This window comes from Bos mutus, chromosome 16 (assembly GCF_027580195.1).
Source record: "Bos mutus isolate GX-2022 chromosome 16, NWIPB_WYAK_1.1, whole genome shotgun sequence".
Classification (NCBI taxonomy): Eukaryota; Metazoa; Chordata; class Mammalia; order Artiodactyla; family Bovidae; genus Bos; species Bos mutus.
Genome location: NC_091632.1, coordinates 21,599,694 through 21,618,098, shown reverse-complemented (window position 1 = coordinate 21,618,098; position 18,405 = coordinate 21,599,694). Strand labels below are relative to the sequence as shown.

General features: G+C 38.9%; 1 protein-coding gene across 4 annotated transcripts in view; it reads right to left on the bottom strand.

Moving 5' to 3' along the window:
* NMNAT2 (nicotinamide nucleotide adenylyltransferase 2) overlaps positions 1 to 18,405 on the bottom strand; it is a 215,554-nt gene that overhangs the window by 194,986 nt on the left and 2,163 nt on the right. For 2 of the 4 annotated variants that reach the window (XM_070384824.1, XM_070384826.1), the window contains exons 2-4: positions 17,562 to 17,694; positions 16,766 to 16,958; positions 16,015 to 16,090 (exon numbers count right to left, since the gene is read on the bottom strand). In XM_070384824.1, coding sequence (XP_070240925.1) covers positions 16,015 to 16,090; positions 16,766 to 16,781 — 92 coding nt within the window. In that variant the 5' untranslated portion in view covers positions 16,782 to 16,958; positions 17,562 to 17,694. The remainder of the gene's footprint in view (positions 1 to 16,014; positions 16,091 to 16,765; positions 16,959 to 17,561; positions 17,695 to 18,405) is intronic. The other 2 variants (XM_070384825.1, XM_070384827.1) reach the window with 2 other exon arrangements.

Below are 18,405 nucleotides of genomic sequence, written 5' to 3'. Positions count from 1 at the left end.
TTCTCAAACTACTAGGGAGGTTGAGCATATTTTCTTTCCCCATATTTTTCTGTTAGATTGTCTTTCTCTTATTTATATAAGGAATTTATATTGTGTGAATATTAATCCTTTGTTTCATAGATATGCTACAACTATTTTCACCCAGACTGTTGCTTTCCTTTTAATACTGTGTGTGAGATATTTGAGCTTCTCTGGTGCCTCAGGTGGTAAAGAATCTGCCTGCAATGCAGGAGACCTGAGTTCAATCCCTGGCTTGGGAAGATCCCCTGGAGAAGGGAATTGGCAACCAACTCCAGTATTCTTGCCTGGAGAAACCCATGGACGGTGGAGCCTGGCAGGCTACAGTTCATGGGGTCGCAAACAGTCAGACACAACTGACAACTAACACACATACACACACGAGATATTTCATCAAACAGAAGTATTAAATTTGGAGTATTCAAATTTATAAAGCTTTTCCTTTATTATAATTTGTGCTCTTGACTAACACTTAAATAATCCTTTCTTCCCCTGTGGCCACAATGTGTTCACCTATAATTTCTTTCAATAGTTATAAAATTTTTATTTTGTCCCAGTTTTAGATCCTTAATTCATCTGGAGTCCTGTTTATAGCCGTGGTTCTCAAACAGTGGTATGGGGATACCCTGGGGGTCCCCAAGACTTTTTTAGGAGACTTGGAAAACCAAAACTATTTTTCTAATAATATTAAGACATTATTCACTTTTTTTCACTCTCATTTTCTCATTGAGCAGGGGAGTTTTCCAGGGGCTACATGACGTGATGATGCCATCACTCTGATGGCTAATGGAATGCGTGCTTCCACTAGCATGTGTTCCACATGAACACAATCTGTTCATGTGTTTTACACATTTCTTAATTTTGATTTCTAATACAATGTCTTAGTTGGTTCAGGCTGTTATAATAAAATACCCCAGACGGGGTAGCTCATAAAGAGCAAACATTTATTGCTCACAGTTCTAGAGGCTGGAAATTTGAAGTCAGGGTGCTAACATGATTGCTTGAGGCCCCTCTTTCTGGTCACAGGCTTTTCACTGTATTCTCACATTGAGGAAGGAGCTATATACAGCTTTGTGGGATCTCTTACAAGAACACTAAATTCATCCAGGAAAGCTCTACCCCCTGACCTAATCACCTCTCATAGGGCCCCACCTACTAAGGCCATCAATTAGGATTTCAACACAGGAATTTTGGGAGGACACAAAATTCAGATCATAGCCTATAGTAATATCAACAGATACAACCCACATAAACAAAAACTCTGACATCTTCAATAATTTTTAACAGTGTAAACGAGTTCTGAGACCAAAAAATTTTAAGAACTGCTGGCATAAGGTATGAGATAGTGATCTAATCTCCTTTTTTTCAGCACAGAAAATGAGTAGCCCTCAAATTCACTAATGTTTCCTCTATCATATGCCAAGGGCCCACACACACTTGTGTCTACTTCAGCGCTCTTTGTATTACAACACTGCTTCATCTACTTACTATAGCTCTATGAGGACTCTTCCTATTTAGGGGGAAAAAAATCACACTTCCTTGGGCTTCTAGAACTTTCTTGGCTCTTTTTAGACCTTTTCTCTTTATAATTATCTTTAGAATTAGTTTGTCAAATTCCACAAAAAGTTTTGTTAGGACTTTGAAATTCCATTTAATTGTGGAGTATCATAATACTTAAGGTACTGATTTTTCTGTGAATTTAGTATGACATAATTTTTACTAAAATCTTTATTTTTTTCCATTTGGCATTTTAGGTATTTTAACCACAAAGATCTTGCACATTTTTGTAAGATTTATTCCTGAGCATCTTATTATTTCTATCGCAATTGTAAATGGGATGTTTACCACCACCACTACTCCATAATTACAAAGGTGTATGGATTTCCTATTAGGTATATAGAACTGATATTGATTTTTCACATTGATTGTAATTTAGCAAGGCTGCTGAACACTTAGGCTAAGTTTTTTTTTTTTTTTTTTCTTGAATAGCTTCTTGGAGATTCTACTTAAAAAAAATGATACCCGCAAATATTTTGCTCTCTTCCTTGCTAATGACTGCACCTTTTTTTTTCCCTCTTAAATATAGAGGAGTAGAACTGGTAGTATTATGTTTAACTACAGAGGTTATAGCAGGCATGTCATGTTCTCGAATTTAATGGGAATACTTTTCTAGTCTCATAATTAAATATGATGTTTGTTATAGACTCAGTATAATATTTTTTGTTATGTAAGAGATATTGTTTTTAAATTATAGTTCTTGACATTTTAATGCTTTTTTGCAGCCACTAAGATGAGCATATGGGCCTTTTCCTTAATCTGATAATAAACAGATTACAGATGCATTTAAAATTATTGTTGTTGTTTAGTCACTAAGTCACATCCAAATCTTTGCTACCCAATGGACTGCAGCCTGTCAGGCTCCTCTGTCTGTATTCTTGTCCAGGCAAGAATACTGGAGTGGGTTGCCATATCCTTCTCCAAGAGATCTTCCCAACCCAGGGATTGAACCTGCATCTCCTGTATTGCAGGCAGATTCTTTACCACCGAGTCACATCTATATTTGAGGTAAACTTCATTTTTGCCTGATGTATTGCTCTGAATACACTTCTGGATTTGATTTTCTAATTACTTTTCACTACAATGTCAAAAAAATGAGATTCATCTATAATTTCCTTTGCTTGCAGAGTTCTTCTATTTTGGTGTTAACAGCTTAGTAACTTCATGAAATAAGCTGGACTATCTTTACTTCTATTGTCTGGGACAATTATAGAGTACGGGATTGTCTGTTCCATTAAATATGGTAAACTGCTGCTGCTGCTGCTAAGTCGCTTCAGTCGTGTCTGACTCTGTGCGACCCCATAGATGGCAGCCCACCTGGATGCCCCATCCCTGGGATTCTCCAGGCAAGAACACTGGAGTGGGTTGCCATTTCCTCCTCCAATGCTTGAAAGTGAAAAGTGAAAGTGAAGTTGCTCAGTCCTGTCTGACTCCTAGCGACCCCATGGACTGCAGCCCACCAGGCTCCTCCATCCATGGAATTTTCCAGGCAAGAGTACTGGAGTGGGGTGCCATTGCCTTCTCCGAAATATGGTAAAACTTACCTACAAAACCATGTGGCATTGTTTATTTGGCAACGGATCTAAGGATGAGTTGGGAGACTTTGGACTACTGATCTAATTTGTTGATGATTGATTTATTCAGATTTTCTATTTCTTCTTAAATAAATTTATGCTCTTCTGGTAAACTGTAGGTTTTACCTCAGTTTTCAATTTACTGACATAAAGCTGCTTAGTATTATAAATTGTATAGCATAAACAATGATATTCTTCAGATCAGATCAGATCAGATCAGTCGCTCAGTCGTGTCCGACTCTTTGCGACCCCATGAATCGCAGCATGCCAGGCCTCCCTGTCCATCACCAACTCCTGGAGTTCACTCAGACTCACATCCATCGAGTCAGTGATGCCATCCAGCCATTTCATCCTCTGTCATCTCCTTCTCCTCCTGCCCCCAATCCCTCCCAGCATCAGAGTCTTTTCCAATGAGTCAACTCTTCGCATCAGGTGGCCAAAGTACTGGAGTTTCAGCTTTAGCATCATTCCTTCCAAAGAAATCCCAGGGCTGATCTCCTTCACAATGGACTGGTTGGATCTCCTTGCAGTCCAAGGGACTCTCAAGAGTCTTCTCCAACACCACAGTTCAAAAGCATCAATTCTTCGGCGCTCAGCCTTCACAGTCCAACCCTCACATCCATACACAACCACAGGAAAAACCATAGCCTTGACTAGACGGACCTTTGTTGGTAAAGTAATGTCTCTGCTTTTGAATACGCTATCTAGGTTGGTCATAACTTTCCTTCCAAGGAGTAAGCGTCTTTTAATTTCATGGCTGCAGTCACCATCTGCAGTGATTTTGGAGCCCAGAAAAATAAAAGTCTGACACTGTTTCCACTGTTTCCCCGTCTATTTCCCATGAAGTGATGGGACCAGATGCCATGATCTTCGTCTTCTGAATGTTGAGCTTTAAGCCAACTTTTTCACCCTCCACTTTCACTTTCATCAAGAGGCTTTTTAGTTCCTCTTCACTTTCTGCCATCAGGGTGGTGTCATCTGCATATCTGAGGTTATTGATATTTCTCCCGGCAATCTTGATTCCAGCTTGTGCTTCTTCTAGTCCAGCATTTCTCATGATGTACTCTGCATATAAGTTAAATAAGCAGGGTGACAATATACAGCCTTGACGTACTCCTTTTCCTATTTGAAACCAGTCTGTTGTTCCATGTCCAGTTCTAACTGTTGCTTCCTGACCTGCATACAAATTTCTCAAGAGGCAGATCAGGTGGTCTGGTATTCCCATCTCTTTCAGAATTTTCCACAGTTTATTGTGATCCACACAGTCAAAGGCTTTGGCATAGTCAATAAAGCAGAAATAGATGTTTTTCTGGAACTCTCTTGCTTTTTCCATGATCCAGCAGATGTTGGAAACTTGATCTCTGGTTCCTCTGCCTTTTCTAAAACCAGCTTAAACATCAGGAAGTTCATGATTCACATATTGCTGAAGCCTGGCTTGGAGAATTTTGAGCATTACTGATACTCTTAATCTCTACTAAATCTCTAATTATGTCCCCTTTTGAATTTCTTATTCAAAAAATTCTATTTGAAAAAATAATATTGTTTATTTATCCTATCTTCTCTTCAGTGTAGCTTGCTAGAAATGTATTTTATTAGTCTTCTCAAAGAATCAGGTTTGGATTCATTGATCAGTTGTATTTTGGGGAGGCTGACTCTATTCACTTCCCAGGTTATTGAAGTGGATGCTTAGCTCATTTGTTTGAAATAATTTTTAATAAGTGCATTTAATGCCATAAATTTCCTTCAATTTACCTGCATTACACAAGTATTTTTTATTTTTTAGACTTGATTTTATAATATTATCTGTTTTATTGACTTCGTCTGTAAAAATGTTATTATTGGAATATAATTGTTTTTCAATGTTATGTTAGTTTCTGCTGTACAACAAAATGAACCAACCATATGTATACACATATCCCTTCCCTCCTGAGCCTCACTCCCACCCCCCAAGTCAGGTTAATTTAAACCAGTAGTTCTCAAGGTGTTGCATTAGCCAAGTTTTATCATGTGTTTTTCTTTGCTGCTGTTGTTGTGCTCAGTCACTCAGCTGCATCTGACTCTTTGTGACCTTATGGACTGTAGCCCATCAGGCTGAATTGTCCATGGGATTTTCCAGGCAAGAATACTGGAGTGGGTTGCCATTTCCTCCTCCAGGGGATCTTCCTAACCTAGGGACTGAACCCACATCTCCTCTGTCTCCTGCACTGCAGGCAGACTCTTTACCACTGAGCCACCAGGAAAGCCCATTTTCTTTGTTATTCTTCTGTAAATGGTGTGTAAATTTTATTTAAATCATGAGTTATTCAGGAATGTGTTTTTAAGTATTCAAACATATGAGAATTTCTAATTTAACTAAATTTTGATCAGAGAATGTGGTCTATACTACAGTAATTCATTAAAATATCTAGCCTGGTCAAATTTTTTAAATGTTTTATGTGTGTTTGAGAAGAGCATGAATTCTCTATTTGTTAGGTGGAGGGTTTTTATATACATAGGTATATAATATTATTTTCCAAAGACATACAGATGGCCTCAGTTCAGTTCAGTTCAGTTGCTCAGTCGTGTCCGACTCTTTGCGACCCCATGAATCGCAGCACGCCAGGCCTCCCTGTCCATCACCAACTCCCGGAGTCTACTCAAACTCATGTCCATCGAGTCGGTGATGCCATCCAGCCATTTCATCCTCTGTCGTCCCCTTCTCCTCCTGCCCCTAATCCCTCCCAGCATCAGGGTCTTTTCCAATGAGTCAACTATTCGCATGAGGTGGCCAAAGTATTGGAGTTTCAGCTTTAGCATCAGTCCTTCTAATGAACACCCAGGACTGATTTCCTTTAGGATGGACTGGTTGGATATCCTTGCAGTCCAAGGGACTCTCAAGAGTCTTCTCCAACACCACAGTTCAAAAGCATCAGTTCTTCGGCACTCAGCTTTCTTCACAGTCCAACTCTCACATCCATAAATGACTACTGGAAAAACCATAGTCTTGACTAGACGGACCTTTGTTGACAAAGTAATGTCTCTGCTTTTGAATATGCTATCTAGGTTGGTCATAACTTTCCTTTCAAGGAGTAACTACGAGCACATTAAAAGATGTTCAATATCACTAATGCAAATAAAAAATGAGAGAGAAGTGCCAATCAAAACTACAATGAGGTATCACCCAGCACTGGTCAGAATGGCCATCATCAAAAATTTTACAAATAAAAAATGCTGGAGAGGGTATGGAGAAAAGTGAACCTTCCTATACCGTTAGTGGGAATGTTAAACAGGTACAGCTACTATGGAAAACAGTGTGGAGCTTCCTTAAAAAACTAAAAATATACTTATTATATGATCCACTCCTGGGCATATATCCAGAAAAGACAAAAACTCTAATTCGGCAAGACATGCATCCCAATGTTCACAGCGCTATTTACAATAGCCAAGACACAGAAGCAACCTCAACATCTGTATCAACAGATGAATGGATAAAGAATACGGTGTACATATACAAAAGAATAGTACTCAGCCATAAAAAGAATGAAGTATTACCATTTGCAGAAACATGAATTTACCTAGAGATTATCACACTAAGTAAAATAAGTCATACAGAGAAAGACAAATATATATCACTTATATGTGAAATCTTAAAAAATGATACAAATGAACTTATTTACAAAACAGAAATAGACTCACAGACATAGAAAACAAACTTATGGTTACCAAAGGAGAAAGGGGAGGAGGAGTAAATCAAGAGTTTGGCATTAACAGATACACGCTACTATATATAAAATAGATATACAACAAGGTCATTACTGTAGAGCATTCAAAATCTTGTAACAACCTATAATGGAAAAAAATCTGAAAAAAAAAAAAAGACAATAATTTTGCTGTACACCTGAAACTAACACAACATTGTAAATCAACTATACTTTAAAAAATATTGTTTAAATCTCTGTTCCCTGAAGATGATCCATTCCCACCAGAAAAGAAGTCCATATTGGCAAGTAGTCTTAAACTGACTTTACAATAAATACATTCAAAGAAATTTTAAAAAAAATCTAAAAAAAACCCAAAGCTTAAGAGACAAACAAAGAAGATGTGAATTAAGTAAAGATGAACATGAAAAATAGCTAAACAGAGAAACAAACATTTGATTAAAAAAATATTCAATGAGATAAACTCTAAACTCATCACAGAGAACGAATTTTTTTAGTTTTGTTAGAGCTTTAATTGACAAAATCATAAGACATTTAAAGTGTACATTGTGATGATCTAATACACACACACATTGTAAAGGGATTACTCTCATCCAGTTAATTAAGGAAGAATTACTGAATTGGAAGATTAAGGAATTCATGCAGAATACAAATCTATTTTGAACTGTATTGTGGTAGCTTAAAATCGCAGCCACAAATTCTTTGATATGCCTTCTATTCAGAGGTGGGTGTAGCCCCTGCATTCCTCCCGTCTGGGCAGGTTTATTGTGTGCCTAGTGGCTCATTCGTTGTCTGACTCTTTGCAGTCCCAGACTGTAGCCTGCCAGGCTCCTCTGACCATGGGGATTCTCCAGGCAAGAATACTGGAGTGAGTTGCCATGCTCTCCTCCAGGGGATCTTCCCAACCCAGGGATCGAACCCGTATCTCTTGCATCTCCTGCATTGCAGGCAGGTTCTTTACCGTCTGAGTCACCTGGGAAGCCCAAGAATGGTCGAAGGGATAGTATGTGATTTCTGAGCCTAGATAATCAAAGTCTATATAGCTTTTGCCTCATTTCTGGAACAGACACTATTGGAGCTCTGAGTTGCCATTAAACAGTATGATTACCATGACGAAATCATACTACATTGTGAGGAAATTCAAACCTCACAGAGAAGTCATGTGTAGGCATCCACCTTACAGTTCAAGTAGAGTTCTGCCTTGCTCACTGTAGCCTAGACACGTGAACCAAAAAAACCCAGCTATTCAAATGATCACCAGCTGGTCACGTCTTCTCATCTGACACCCTGAGCATCATGAAGCAGAGTCTAGCTATCCCTGAAGTACCTATCCAAATTCCTATCACACAGAATCTTGGAGATTGTTTTATGCCACTGTGTTGTGGAAAGGTTTGTTTCACAGCAACACACAGAATACATGAAGCATGCATCTAATCAGTAGTTTTAGGAAGAGGATAAACAGTACGGTGGAAGTCATATTTGGAGAGACAATATACACTGAGAACTTTCTAAAGTTCTTGAAATTAAAGCAGATGGTAAAGAATCTGCCTATAATGCAGGAGACCTGGGTTCAATCCCTGGGTGGGGAAGATCCCCTGGAGAAGGGAATGACAACCTACTCTAGTATTCTTGCCTGAAGAATCCCATGGACAGAGGAACCTGGCGGGCTGTGGTCCATGGGGTTGCAAAGAGTTGGACACGGCGAAGCATGCACACACTTCAGTGTAGCCTCCAGGTAGATCTGGAAACCCCTTTGTCCAGAACTAGGTATCTCAGACCTCCTGACCCTCAGGGATATTGGAGAAGACAGCAGATCTGTCTGTCAGACAGGAAAGCAAGCAGACGGGGTGCCCTGGTTTCTCTTCTTCCTTTCACCACTGCAGACAAGCTGGGGCTTGCTTTGTTCATTTTTTAAAACTCTAGGTCAGGGTGGAAACCATTTGGAAGGTTTTCCCAAATCCCAGTTTCACAGTGAGCCTGACTAAGGTGCCATACCCTATACAGGATGCTGTTGATCCCCACTACTCTGAGGAATTCAAACTCCTAGCCAACTTCTACTTGCTTCCAGACCTAGAAGACCATCAGGCCCACAGCTCTAGGTTCACTAAACTAGTGGTGCTGCTTTTTCACTTCTGATACCCAGAGATGATTCTCTTGTGACTGAACCCAGAGACATTTTTTAATTTAAAAAAGAAAATGTTTTTGTGACTGGAGTTCTTGGAGAAGATGTGGACATTCAAAGCATCGCTCACAATACCATTTTGACTATTTTCCTCTGCCTTTCTGGATGTGAGGAATTCTGTGGTCTTGCTACCTCTTTGGCTTTTACTCAGTAATGGGGATTGAGGTTTCCTCTGTTCTCAAATGTCAAAAACCTATTCAGAATCTCTGTAAGTCTCCTCGGGATTCTGACTTGGGATGAAGGGAGGCAGAGTACAAAGTCCGTTTGTTTCTTGCTCTCCTCTCTGATTTTCTGTATATATCAATTTGAAGGACTTTTAATATATTCTGATGCTGAAAGCCTTGCCCTTAAATCATCAGTTTTTGTCCTGATTCTTCAGAATCTATGTGATTTTATAACCTGAAGTTTTAAAATCCTAGAGGGCAAGGGATAAAAGAAAATATTGGGGCTGGGGGGAGAAACTCCATAATTTACCATCTCATTATTATTCTATCAGAAAAAAGATTTCCATCTCTGCCTTTGTGTCCTGAAAGTCTCTCTTCCCATTTCTTCAGAGGCCGCATTTCCTATCTCCTCAGCCTCTCTTTTATCTCTTATTTTTTTCTATCCTGGATCCTTTCTGCTGAAGGCTCTCACCTCTCTGTAAGACAAAACCTCTCCTAGCTCTCTTACTTTATAGACAAGCTTTCTGAAACCACTCAAGTATCTTCAGTTACATCTACATATTGATGACTCCCAAATTTACAACTCTAGTCAGATTTCTTTCAAGTTCTCCAGATCACAAGATCTCTCAACTCCAGACCACTCCAGTTCAACATGTCCACAAAACTTCATTATCTTCACATCCATACATCACTCCAAAATATTTCTTCTCTTATGATTTCTATTTTCATCTAGTTTCTCAAGCAGAAACCTGGAGTCTCCTGGATTTCTTCCTCTCCAGTGCTCACATCCAAGAAGTGACCAAGTCCTGTCATTATGTTTCCATTTATGGATTATTTATAGCCAAGTGTTTATTATGTATCACTAGAACCATAACAGTACAATGAATTAAAGATGAGGTTAAGGTACTAAAATTAAAAAAAAAAAATTAAAGTGTCATTGGATTCAAAGTAAAAATAGTTTGGGTAAAGGAAATATGATTAGTATTACCCAGTAGAACAGAAAGCTTAAAAGAATGAAAAATTTAAAAGAGAGTGTCAGATTTAATTAGAAGGTTCCAAGTCATCTTAAAAACACCTGAGGGGAAAAAGAGGATTTTCAGCAGAGTGTCTAGTAGTTTTAACAACTGTTTCGACTGCACTACTCTGTACTTATAGGGTGCTTTCACCACCACATGCATAAGAGGTAAGAGAAGGGTAATACTCTACATTGTATCTGCAGGCTAAATTCAAATGATATATTTTGTTTTGGGGAATATCAACTTTTAAAATGGCAATATAAAGTTTCCCATGGTCTGTACCAGCCTCAAAAAGGATCATTAAATGGAAAACATCTTGAACTTGTCAGACAGCAAGAATCAGAGATGTCCCATTCAGCAGATAGAGATCACTGGGTCTGAAAGTGTATTTCAGAGGTTGACAAGTTCCTTTCTTGTTTTTAATTTGGACTGGGGATCTAGTCCTTTCTTAGAGTTTCACAGAAAGTAGATTCTAATAGGTAAGTGTCTAACAACTATTACTACTACCAGGTAATGTGGTTCTTTGCTCATCCATCTCTTCTCTCGCTTCCTCTAGACTTTATAATTTCCCTTTTCTCTTTCCATGCTCTTGCTTCTTTCTCTACTCAGTTTTCCTCCCTATCTTTCTCTTTCTCACTAGGAAAAAAAAAGAGCAAAGCAACTGTTGAGTTTCCTGACTGGTCACATTCCAGAGAAATGAGGAAATGCAGGTTGTTATACAACTGGGAGGGGTCAGGTATGACCTAAAGTTGAGGGATGAGAAGAGAATTCTAAAGAGAAGAGAAGGCAAAAAGGTTCAGTAAAGGTTTAATGTTAGACTTTTATTATATAAAATGATCCTTTGTGAATCCCTTCTAGGGCATTTCATCCTTCTCAGGCTGTGATGGTTCCCAGTAGATCCAGAATTGCCAAAGAAAGTCAGCAATGATGTATTCAAAGATGATCACCCGGATCAACTTTTGTTCAAAAGTATCAGTACCTGATATTGTGTTACAGTGAGCCTTAGGACATGTCCTAGGGAATGGCCTCTAATAAGGCCATTTTTTTTTTAATCACCAGTATGCAAAAAGCTATTAAATTTATTTTTAATCTATCTCCTATTCAGTTTCCCCCTTACCCTTAGGTTTCCGTAACTTGGCAGATAGTCCAGACAGTCTTTAAAAACAATGACAAACAATGAAACTCCTAGCAACAATAGCAACCACCACAACAATAAAATCTACTTTACTTTTTGGTTGGTGGGAGATCAATAAAAGCCTCCCATAAATAATTTGCCTCACAGAAATAACTGCTCTTAGTATTGTGTTTTTGGCCATTTTCTGTGCAAGTATATGTCATAGTTAGACTTTACATCTACTATAGTATACAACTTGTATAAGCTCTATTAACCTAAATATAACTGTGACATAGAACTACAAAGTTTGCATCCTTCAGCCATATTTTAGTCTAGAATACTTTTAGCTGTGGTTTGCCATCACTCTTCTGGTAGCTGAATTGTAAATATTCCTTTTCCTTCTGGGAAATAGAATTTGAAAAAGTTAACTCTGCAAAACCTCATTCTGAAAGACTTTGAAGCTGACTGGAACACTTAAGGACCATCTGATTGCATGTCTGTCTGCACCTGATCTCAAGATGAAATGGTTCCAAAGACCTCTAAAAGTTTTATCACTCTATACTACAATTGCCCCATAATTCTCCTCTAAGCTTTAAACACTTGAGAGCAAGACCGTATTGTTCACATTTGTACCCCAGTGACTAGCATATGACCCAACACACAGAAAATTCTCAATATGTTTTTGAGGATTGAGTGAATGAAAAAACTGAATAAATAATTAAACACTAAAATTCTAGAGGATCCATAACTCATTAAGCTTTCTCCTTAGCATTAAATACACCCAGATTAAGGCTCTGAGAAGTAAAGGATTGGTTTAGATTTGTCTTTAAAGAGCAGAGAAAGATAGGAATGCATCATCAGTTGAACACTCCCTATGGTCTCTAACATCTTTACCTAAAATTCCTATTGCACTTTAATGCTACAATTTAGCTGTCCAACAAATACTTACAGAAAAAGGACTTCAACTTCACTTTCTACAAGCTGATTACCTTCCGTAACATCTAGGCCACTGCTGCCTACATTTTGGAAGTGTTGGTATTCCAAGAGTTGGCATGCCTTATAGGTTTACCACAGGGTTATTTTTCAAGAACTAAACCCTTGAATAACTTCTTGGACAAAGGGTCGGATCACTTTGGATACCATAAAGGAAAGCTCACAGACACTGGTTGAGAGACAGCAAGATAATGGGAGAGTGAGCCAGAGAGCCTTCTAGAAATGTCAGTTTGAAAGAGGGCAGGGAAAGCACAAGCAGGTGGTTTTGCTCCTTCTAAGCCTCCTTATCGTCTTCAGTGTTGACAGATCTTGGACCTCATCTCATTCAGATATAAAACTCCTAATGAACTGAGATATCCTCTGTAGGTAGATGAAAGCTGTTTTCTCTCTTGGCACTTTATACTTGGTCAAGTGATACAACTGGTCATAGAGTTTTAAGGCAGCGTGCTGTGTACCTCTCTCTTCCCAAATGCAATTTTACATTATTTTTTTAAATCTACATTATTTAGAATGTGAAGTTGACTGTGTGAAGCTCTGATTCACCTTATATGTGTAACAAGAGCAGCACCACCTGTTGAGCGCCTACCAAGTGCCTGCAGCTGCCGGGCACGGTATCTAGTTGGTAGGTCGCTAAGTGTTTAGTCACTAAGTGTTTCCAACTCTTCTGCGACCCTGTGGACTGCGGCCCACAGGCTTCTCTGTCCATGGGATTTTTGTGGCAAGAATACCAGCGTGGGTTGCCATTTCCTTCTCCAGGGATCTCCTTGACCCAGGGATCAAACCTGCATCTCCTGCATTGTAGGCACATTCTTGACCACTGAGCCACCATGAACTTAGATAACATGCCTGCCTCTAGAAATATAACTTAAATATAAATATCTCATTTACTTTGAAACTGCATATGACCCTCTCCTTAGGAAACATACATTAAATTTATTTAGCCCTATCCTGCAGCTGCTGCTGCTAAGTCGCTTCAGTCGTGTCCAACTCTGTGCGACCCACCAGATGGCAGCCCACCAGGCTCCCCCGTCCCTGGGATTCTCCAGGCAAGAACACTGGAGTGGGTTGCCATTTCCTTCTCCAATGCATGGAAGTGAAAAGTGAAAGTGAAGTCGCTCAGTCGTGTCCGACTCTTAGCCACCCCATGGACTGCAGCCTACCAGGCTCCTCCGTCCATGGGATTTTCCAGGCAAGAGTATTGGAGTGGGGTGCCATTGCCTTTTTTACAGGAGAAAAAAAAAATAACAATAATAATGCCAGAATTTTTAAACATCTTTCCAGTGAGCAATACAAAGACCACTGAGTTTTCTGTTCTACACTGTGACAATTTTCTGATTTTTTAAATCTAATTTTTCTATCCTATTTCCAACCTAGCTGATTGCCTGTCTTTTCTCTTGCCATCTTTCCCCAGAAGTGTGCTTTTCTTTTGCCACACAAAAAGAGGATTAACTGGTTCCCCTATGCCCAAAGTAGAAAATACAAAAGTTAAAAGTAATTTGGACACTGAAGACCTTTTTCCTATATTGAAGTATGAGACTTTGCTGTTAGATAATTGATGAGTTCAGTCAGTTTAGTTCAGTCACTCAGTCATGTCTGACTCTTTGCAACCCCATGAATTGCAGCACGCCAGGCCTCCCTGTCCATCACCAACTCCTGGAGTTTACTCAAACTCACATCCATCGCGTCAGTGATGCCATCCAGCCATCTCATCCTCTGTCGTCCCCTTCTCCTCCTGCCCCCAATCCCTCCCAGCATCAGAGTCTTTTCCAATGAGTCAACTCTTCGCATGAGGTGGCCAAAGTACTGGAGTTTCAGCTTTAGCATCACTCCTTTCAAAGATGAGCTATCCATAATTTTATAAGTGTGCTCTTTACTGACTAAGTAAATTACATATAATAGTTTCAATTTCTCAGACAGGCTGAAGGCCCAGAAAATTTCTTCTCTTATTGCTTAGTAATGCCTCTCTTATTGCTTAGACTTCGGTATTCCATAGAAAGGTGGCCAGGAATTTTAATCATTTATATGAAAAGTCAGGGTCCAAACTTCAAAATTTTCCCAAGATTGATTGATTCTACAAACATTTATGAGCATCCTTATATCAGGCAACCTGCTGGGGGAGTGATAAACAGCAGTAAGCAAAAAACAGGTAGTGTCTGCACTTACAGAGTTTATAGCCAACTGGAGGCAACAGACATTGAATAAAGAATCAAATATGACAAATGCCATGAAGAAGATGGGCAGGGTGCTATGGGAGTATGTAGTAGGTGTAGCTAGCCTAGCTTGATGGGGTGTAGGGCAGAGAAGACTTTTCCAAAGATGTTCTAGTTTAGGCTTGAAGCATAAGAAGGGAGAAAAGTTATATAAATAAGGAATCAGCTGGTGTAAAGGCTCTGAGTAGAAAAGAATACCACTTATTTAAGGACCTAAAGGAAGGTCACTGTGGGTAAAGCGCTGACTTCAGGAAATGTTAGAGAAAAGGCAGGCAAGGACCAGATCATGTAGGTCATCATAAGGACTGGGGACTTTATTCTAAGAGCAATGGAAAGCCAATGGAAAATTCAAGCCAAGAATTTAAAATAAAAACTTTAAAGATTAACATGGATAAAATATAGACTAAAATATATATTAATTCACTAATTTCTTCTGGGACATGCTCTCATATCTTGTAATCCAATGATATTAAGGATTTTTATAAATGTGAGACAAACTATCTAGGTTTATAACATATAGAATTTTTCTGTGAATAGAAAACATCCTAGGATAGCTAAGCAAAGCAGAACAGTACTTGGGTACCTATCCATAGTCAGCCTTGAAGTAACAAATGCATATCGTGAGCTGCTTTGCTTTTCATCTATATCACATTTTAACTTCAACTGAAAATGGAAGTGGTAAAATAATAAAGGCAGGGAAAAGAGGACTGTGTGCATGCGTATGAGCATGTGTGCACACGTGTGGTTTCCTATGGTTTTGAAGAAGAGCAGATTTATGACAGTATCAGTTTCATATTCTCCGTGCTCAAAAATAGTTGACTATGCTCCAGATATAAGGAAAGAGGTGACTATAAAATAGTGAAAAAATTGTTTTCCTTTTATTTGGGTGTTTTAAGGAAAAAAAAAGGCAGCTTCTGCGTAATACCACATATTTTGACATGAAATACATTGATTTTAGACTAGGGACCCCATGCTGGTTTCCGTAGTACAGTTCTTGGAGTAATAAAGAAATCCATGAACACAAAGGCCTTTGGACAACATAAAGTATAAGAGGCCAAGGTTTTAATTTAATAGTCTTCAGTCTTCCCTATGGGCATTTCTTCCTGACTTCTCCAGATGGTCTACATCCATTAAAACAGCAGATAGGATTTTAAGGTGTAGTTCTTTACCAGAAGTGTTTTCTTACCGGGAGTTAAGAGAAACTCCTGAAGATTAATAAGGTTTCCTTTGGGAATTATTAGGGGAGTGGAGGAGAGGGAGCAAGCTCTGACTACCACTGTCATCTCACTGTCTCCCAAACCAGAAGTTTCTTCTCTTAAATCTTGAACTGCAAGCTTCCTGACTGTTCTGGAGGCTCAGTGACTCCTTCTTGGAAATGAATGAATAAATTCACACTGTTTGAGAATAAATAAACTGTTTGAGAAAGGCTGCCAGTGAGTTTAATCAACTTGTATCCAACTCACTATTTGAAGAGAAGGAATTACTCACTTGACTGAATCACTTAGTTCCACGTCTGAGGTGTGGTACTGAAGAGAAGGGCTCCTATACATTGTGTCCTTGAGTACTGCAATTGACAAATCATTCTCATCAAAATAGAAACACATTTATGAAGTATCTATTGTACACAAGATTTGTAAACAATCAGAATATGTAGGTTAATTATCAAAATAAATTAGTACTTGTTAAGGGTTCATGGAACAGGTGAGATGGGTATTATTAGTAAAAAGGAGGAGGCTTGCTATATATTAATTATCAGGTTACCAAAGCTCTGAGTAAATTCAATAGCAATGTTAAGAGTAGCTTCTTAGCAAGTACTTGGTGTCTGGTTGAAAACTGGCCACTCTATTTACTTGGGCAGAAGTGTGGTTATATTAAGCTGTTTTTAGTGATAAAAGGTTTTTTTTTTTTTAAAGTTTCCACCCTCTGGAATCTGACTCATAATGTCCTGATACTGTATTCTTTTCTGAAATCAGAGTCGAGGACAAAGAAATCTATCTTCTAGCACTGAATGAGAATAAATTTGGGTGTGTGGTCAGATTTATGAGTATTATAGACAAAGACTGTATAACCTATTTTTTAAAAAAATAATTTTATGCTGCAGTAGTTCTATATTACTAGTTTTAGCTTGATAAAAGAGCAACAGGTCAAAAAAATTAACATTCATCAAATGCCAGTGTTGTATGTCAGGCACTCATATATTCATGAAAGTAAAAAGTGAAAGTCACTCAGTTGTGTTCACCTCTTTGTGACCCCATGGACTATACAGTCCATGGAATTCTCCAGGCCAGAATACTGGAGTGGGCAGCTGTTCCTTTCGCCAGAGAATCTTCCCAACCCAGGGATTGAACCCAGGTTTCCCACATTGCAGGTGGATTCTTTATCAGCTGCTGCTGCTGCTAAGTCACTTCAGTCATGTCCAACTCTGTGGGACCCTAGGTGAGCCACCATATATGCATACAGTTATCATTAAAGTTTACAGAAAGCCTGTGATAGGTAATGTTTCCTTTAATCAAGGAAAAAACTGAAGTTCAGAGACTGAGATGGAAGACTTGGGATGCACTCAGATCTGCTAGCTTATGATTTTTCCATAAAATCACTTAGGCATAAAGTGAAAAACTTAAGATTAGGTAGGATGAAACAAAATGAAACAGCTTGTCTTCTATAATTTCTTTTAGTTTCGATGTAACCTTTTCCGGCAGGGGGAACAAGGTGAATAATATTGCAGGAAGATGCTTGTATTCTACAAACCTGTTGATGGGGGCTAATAGAAAGAGACGAAATTGGAAAATGTACATTAAGCAATATATAAACTTGGATCATAATCTTTCTGAATCCTATTGACTTTAAAGTTACTTTCAAGATGGGTATCAATGTTCTATAATCTGTAAAGTGTAAATGTTACTATTCTATCTGGTTTGTAGAGACTCTAAAGCTATTGAAGAGTCTTGAAAAATTCTTAGGAAAGCTGCTATAAAATACAAAGAAGGCTTATGTGTCTGAACTTCATCAGCACACTTAAAGCACTTTCTTCTTACCTTAACTGCCGAACTCATAATATTGCATCCAAATCCCATCTCTATTCTCTGGTATCTCTACCAAAAGGTGGGTTCCTCCCAGACAGGGAACATGTCTCTTCCACAGTGGTATCCATAGTAACCTGGACAGTGTCTGAAATATAATAAATGTTCAGTAATAAACATTTGACTGGATAAACTGTTGACTGGACATAGGAGCCATAGACATAGAAGGTGCTAAAAGGGGGTGGTTGTTTTACATAATAAAATTTTTTATTCTGGTTAAGATCTTTAAAAAAATCTAACCAATAAATTTCAGAAAGGAAATCTATGGTATTTTAGGTACTGTGTGCCTACGTGCTCAGTCGCTTCAGACTCTGCGACCCTATGGACTGCAGACCGCCAGGCTCCTCTGTCCATGGTATTCTCTGGGCAAGAATACTAGAGTGGGTTGCTATTCCCTCCTCCAGGAGATCTTCCCGACCCACGGATTGAAGCCATGTCTCTTATGTCTCCTGCATTGGCAGGCAGATTCTTTACCGCTGAGCCACTGAGGAAACCCATTTTCAGTACTATGTAGCAATAATCTCCATCCTTGGGCTCGCAGGTTGAAGAAAAGTCGGATTCTAAACCAGAGATGAGAACAATCTTTCACTAGGTGTCTCTCTTTCCCATGAGTGGGCGGCCTCTCAGTGGGAGGAGGGACGATAGGGGGCATTGTACAGCTGCAATCACACCGCGGGTCACACCACATCACAGTAGACGCTTGCAGCACAAGGGGGCATAGTTCAGTTTCTATTTCGTTAATGATAATCTCTCCTTGGGATTTAACTACAAGTAGCTTGCACTTTCATTTCCTCCAAAC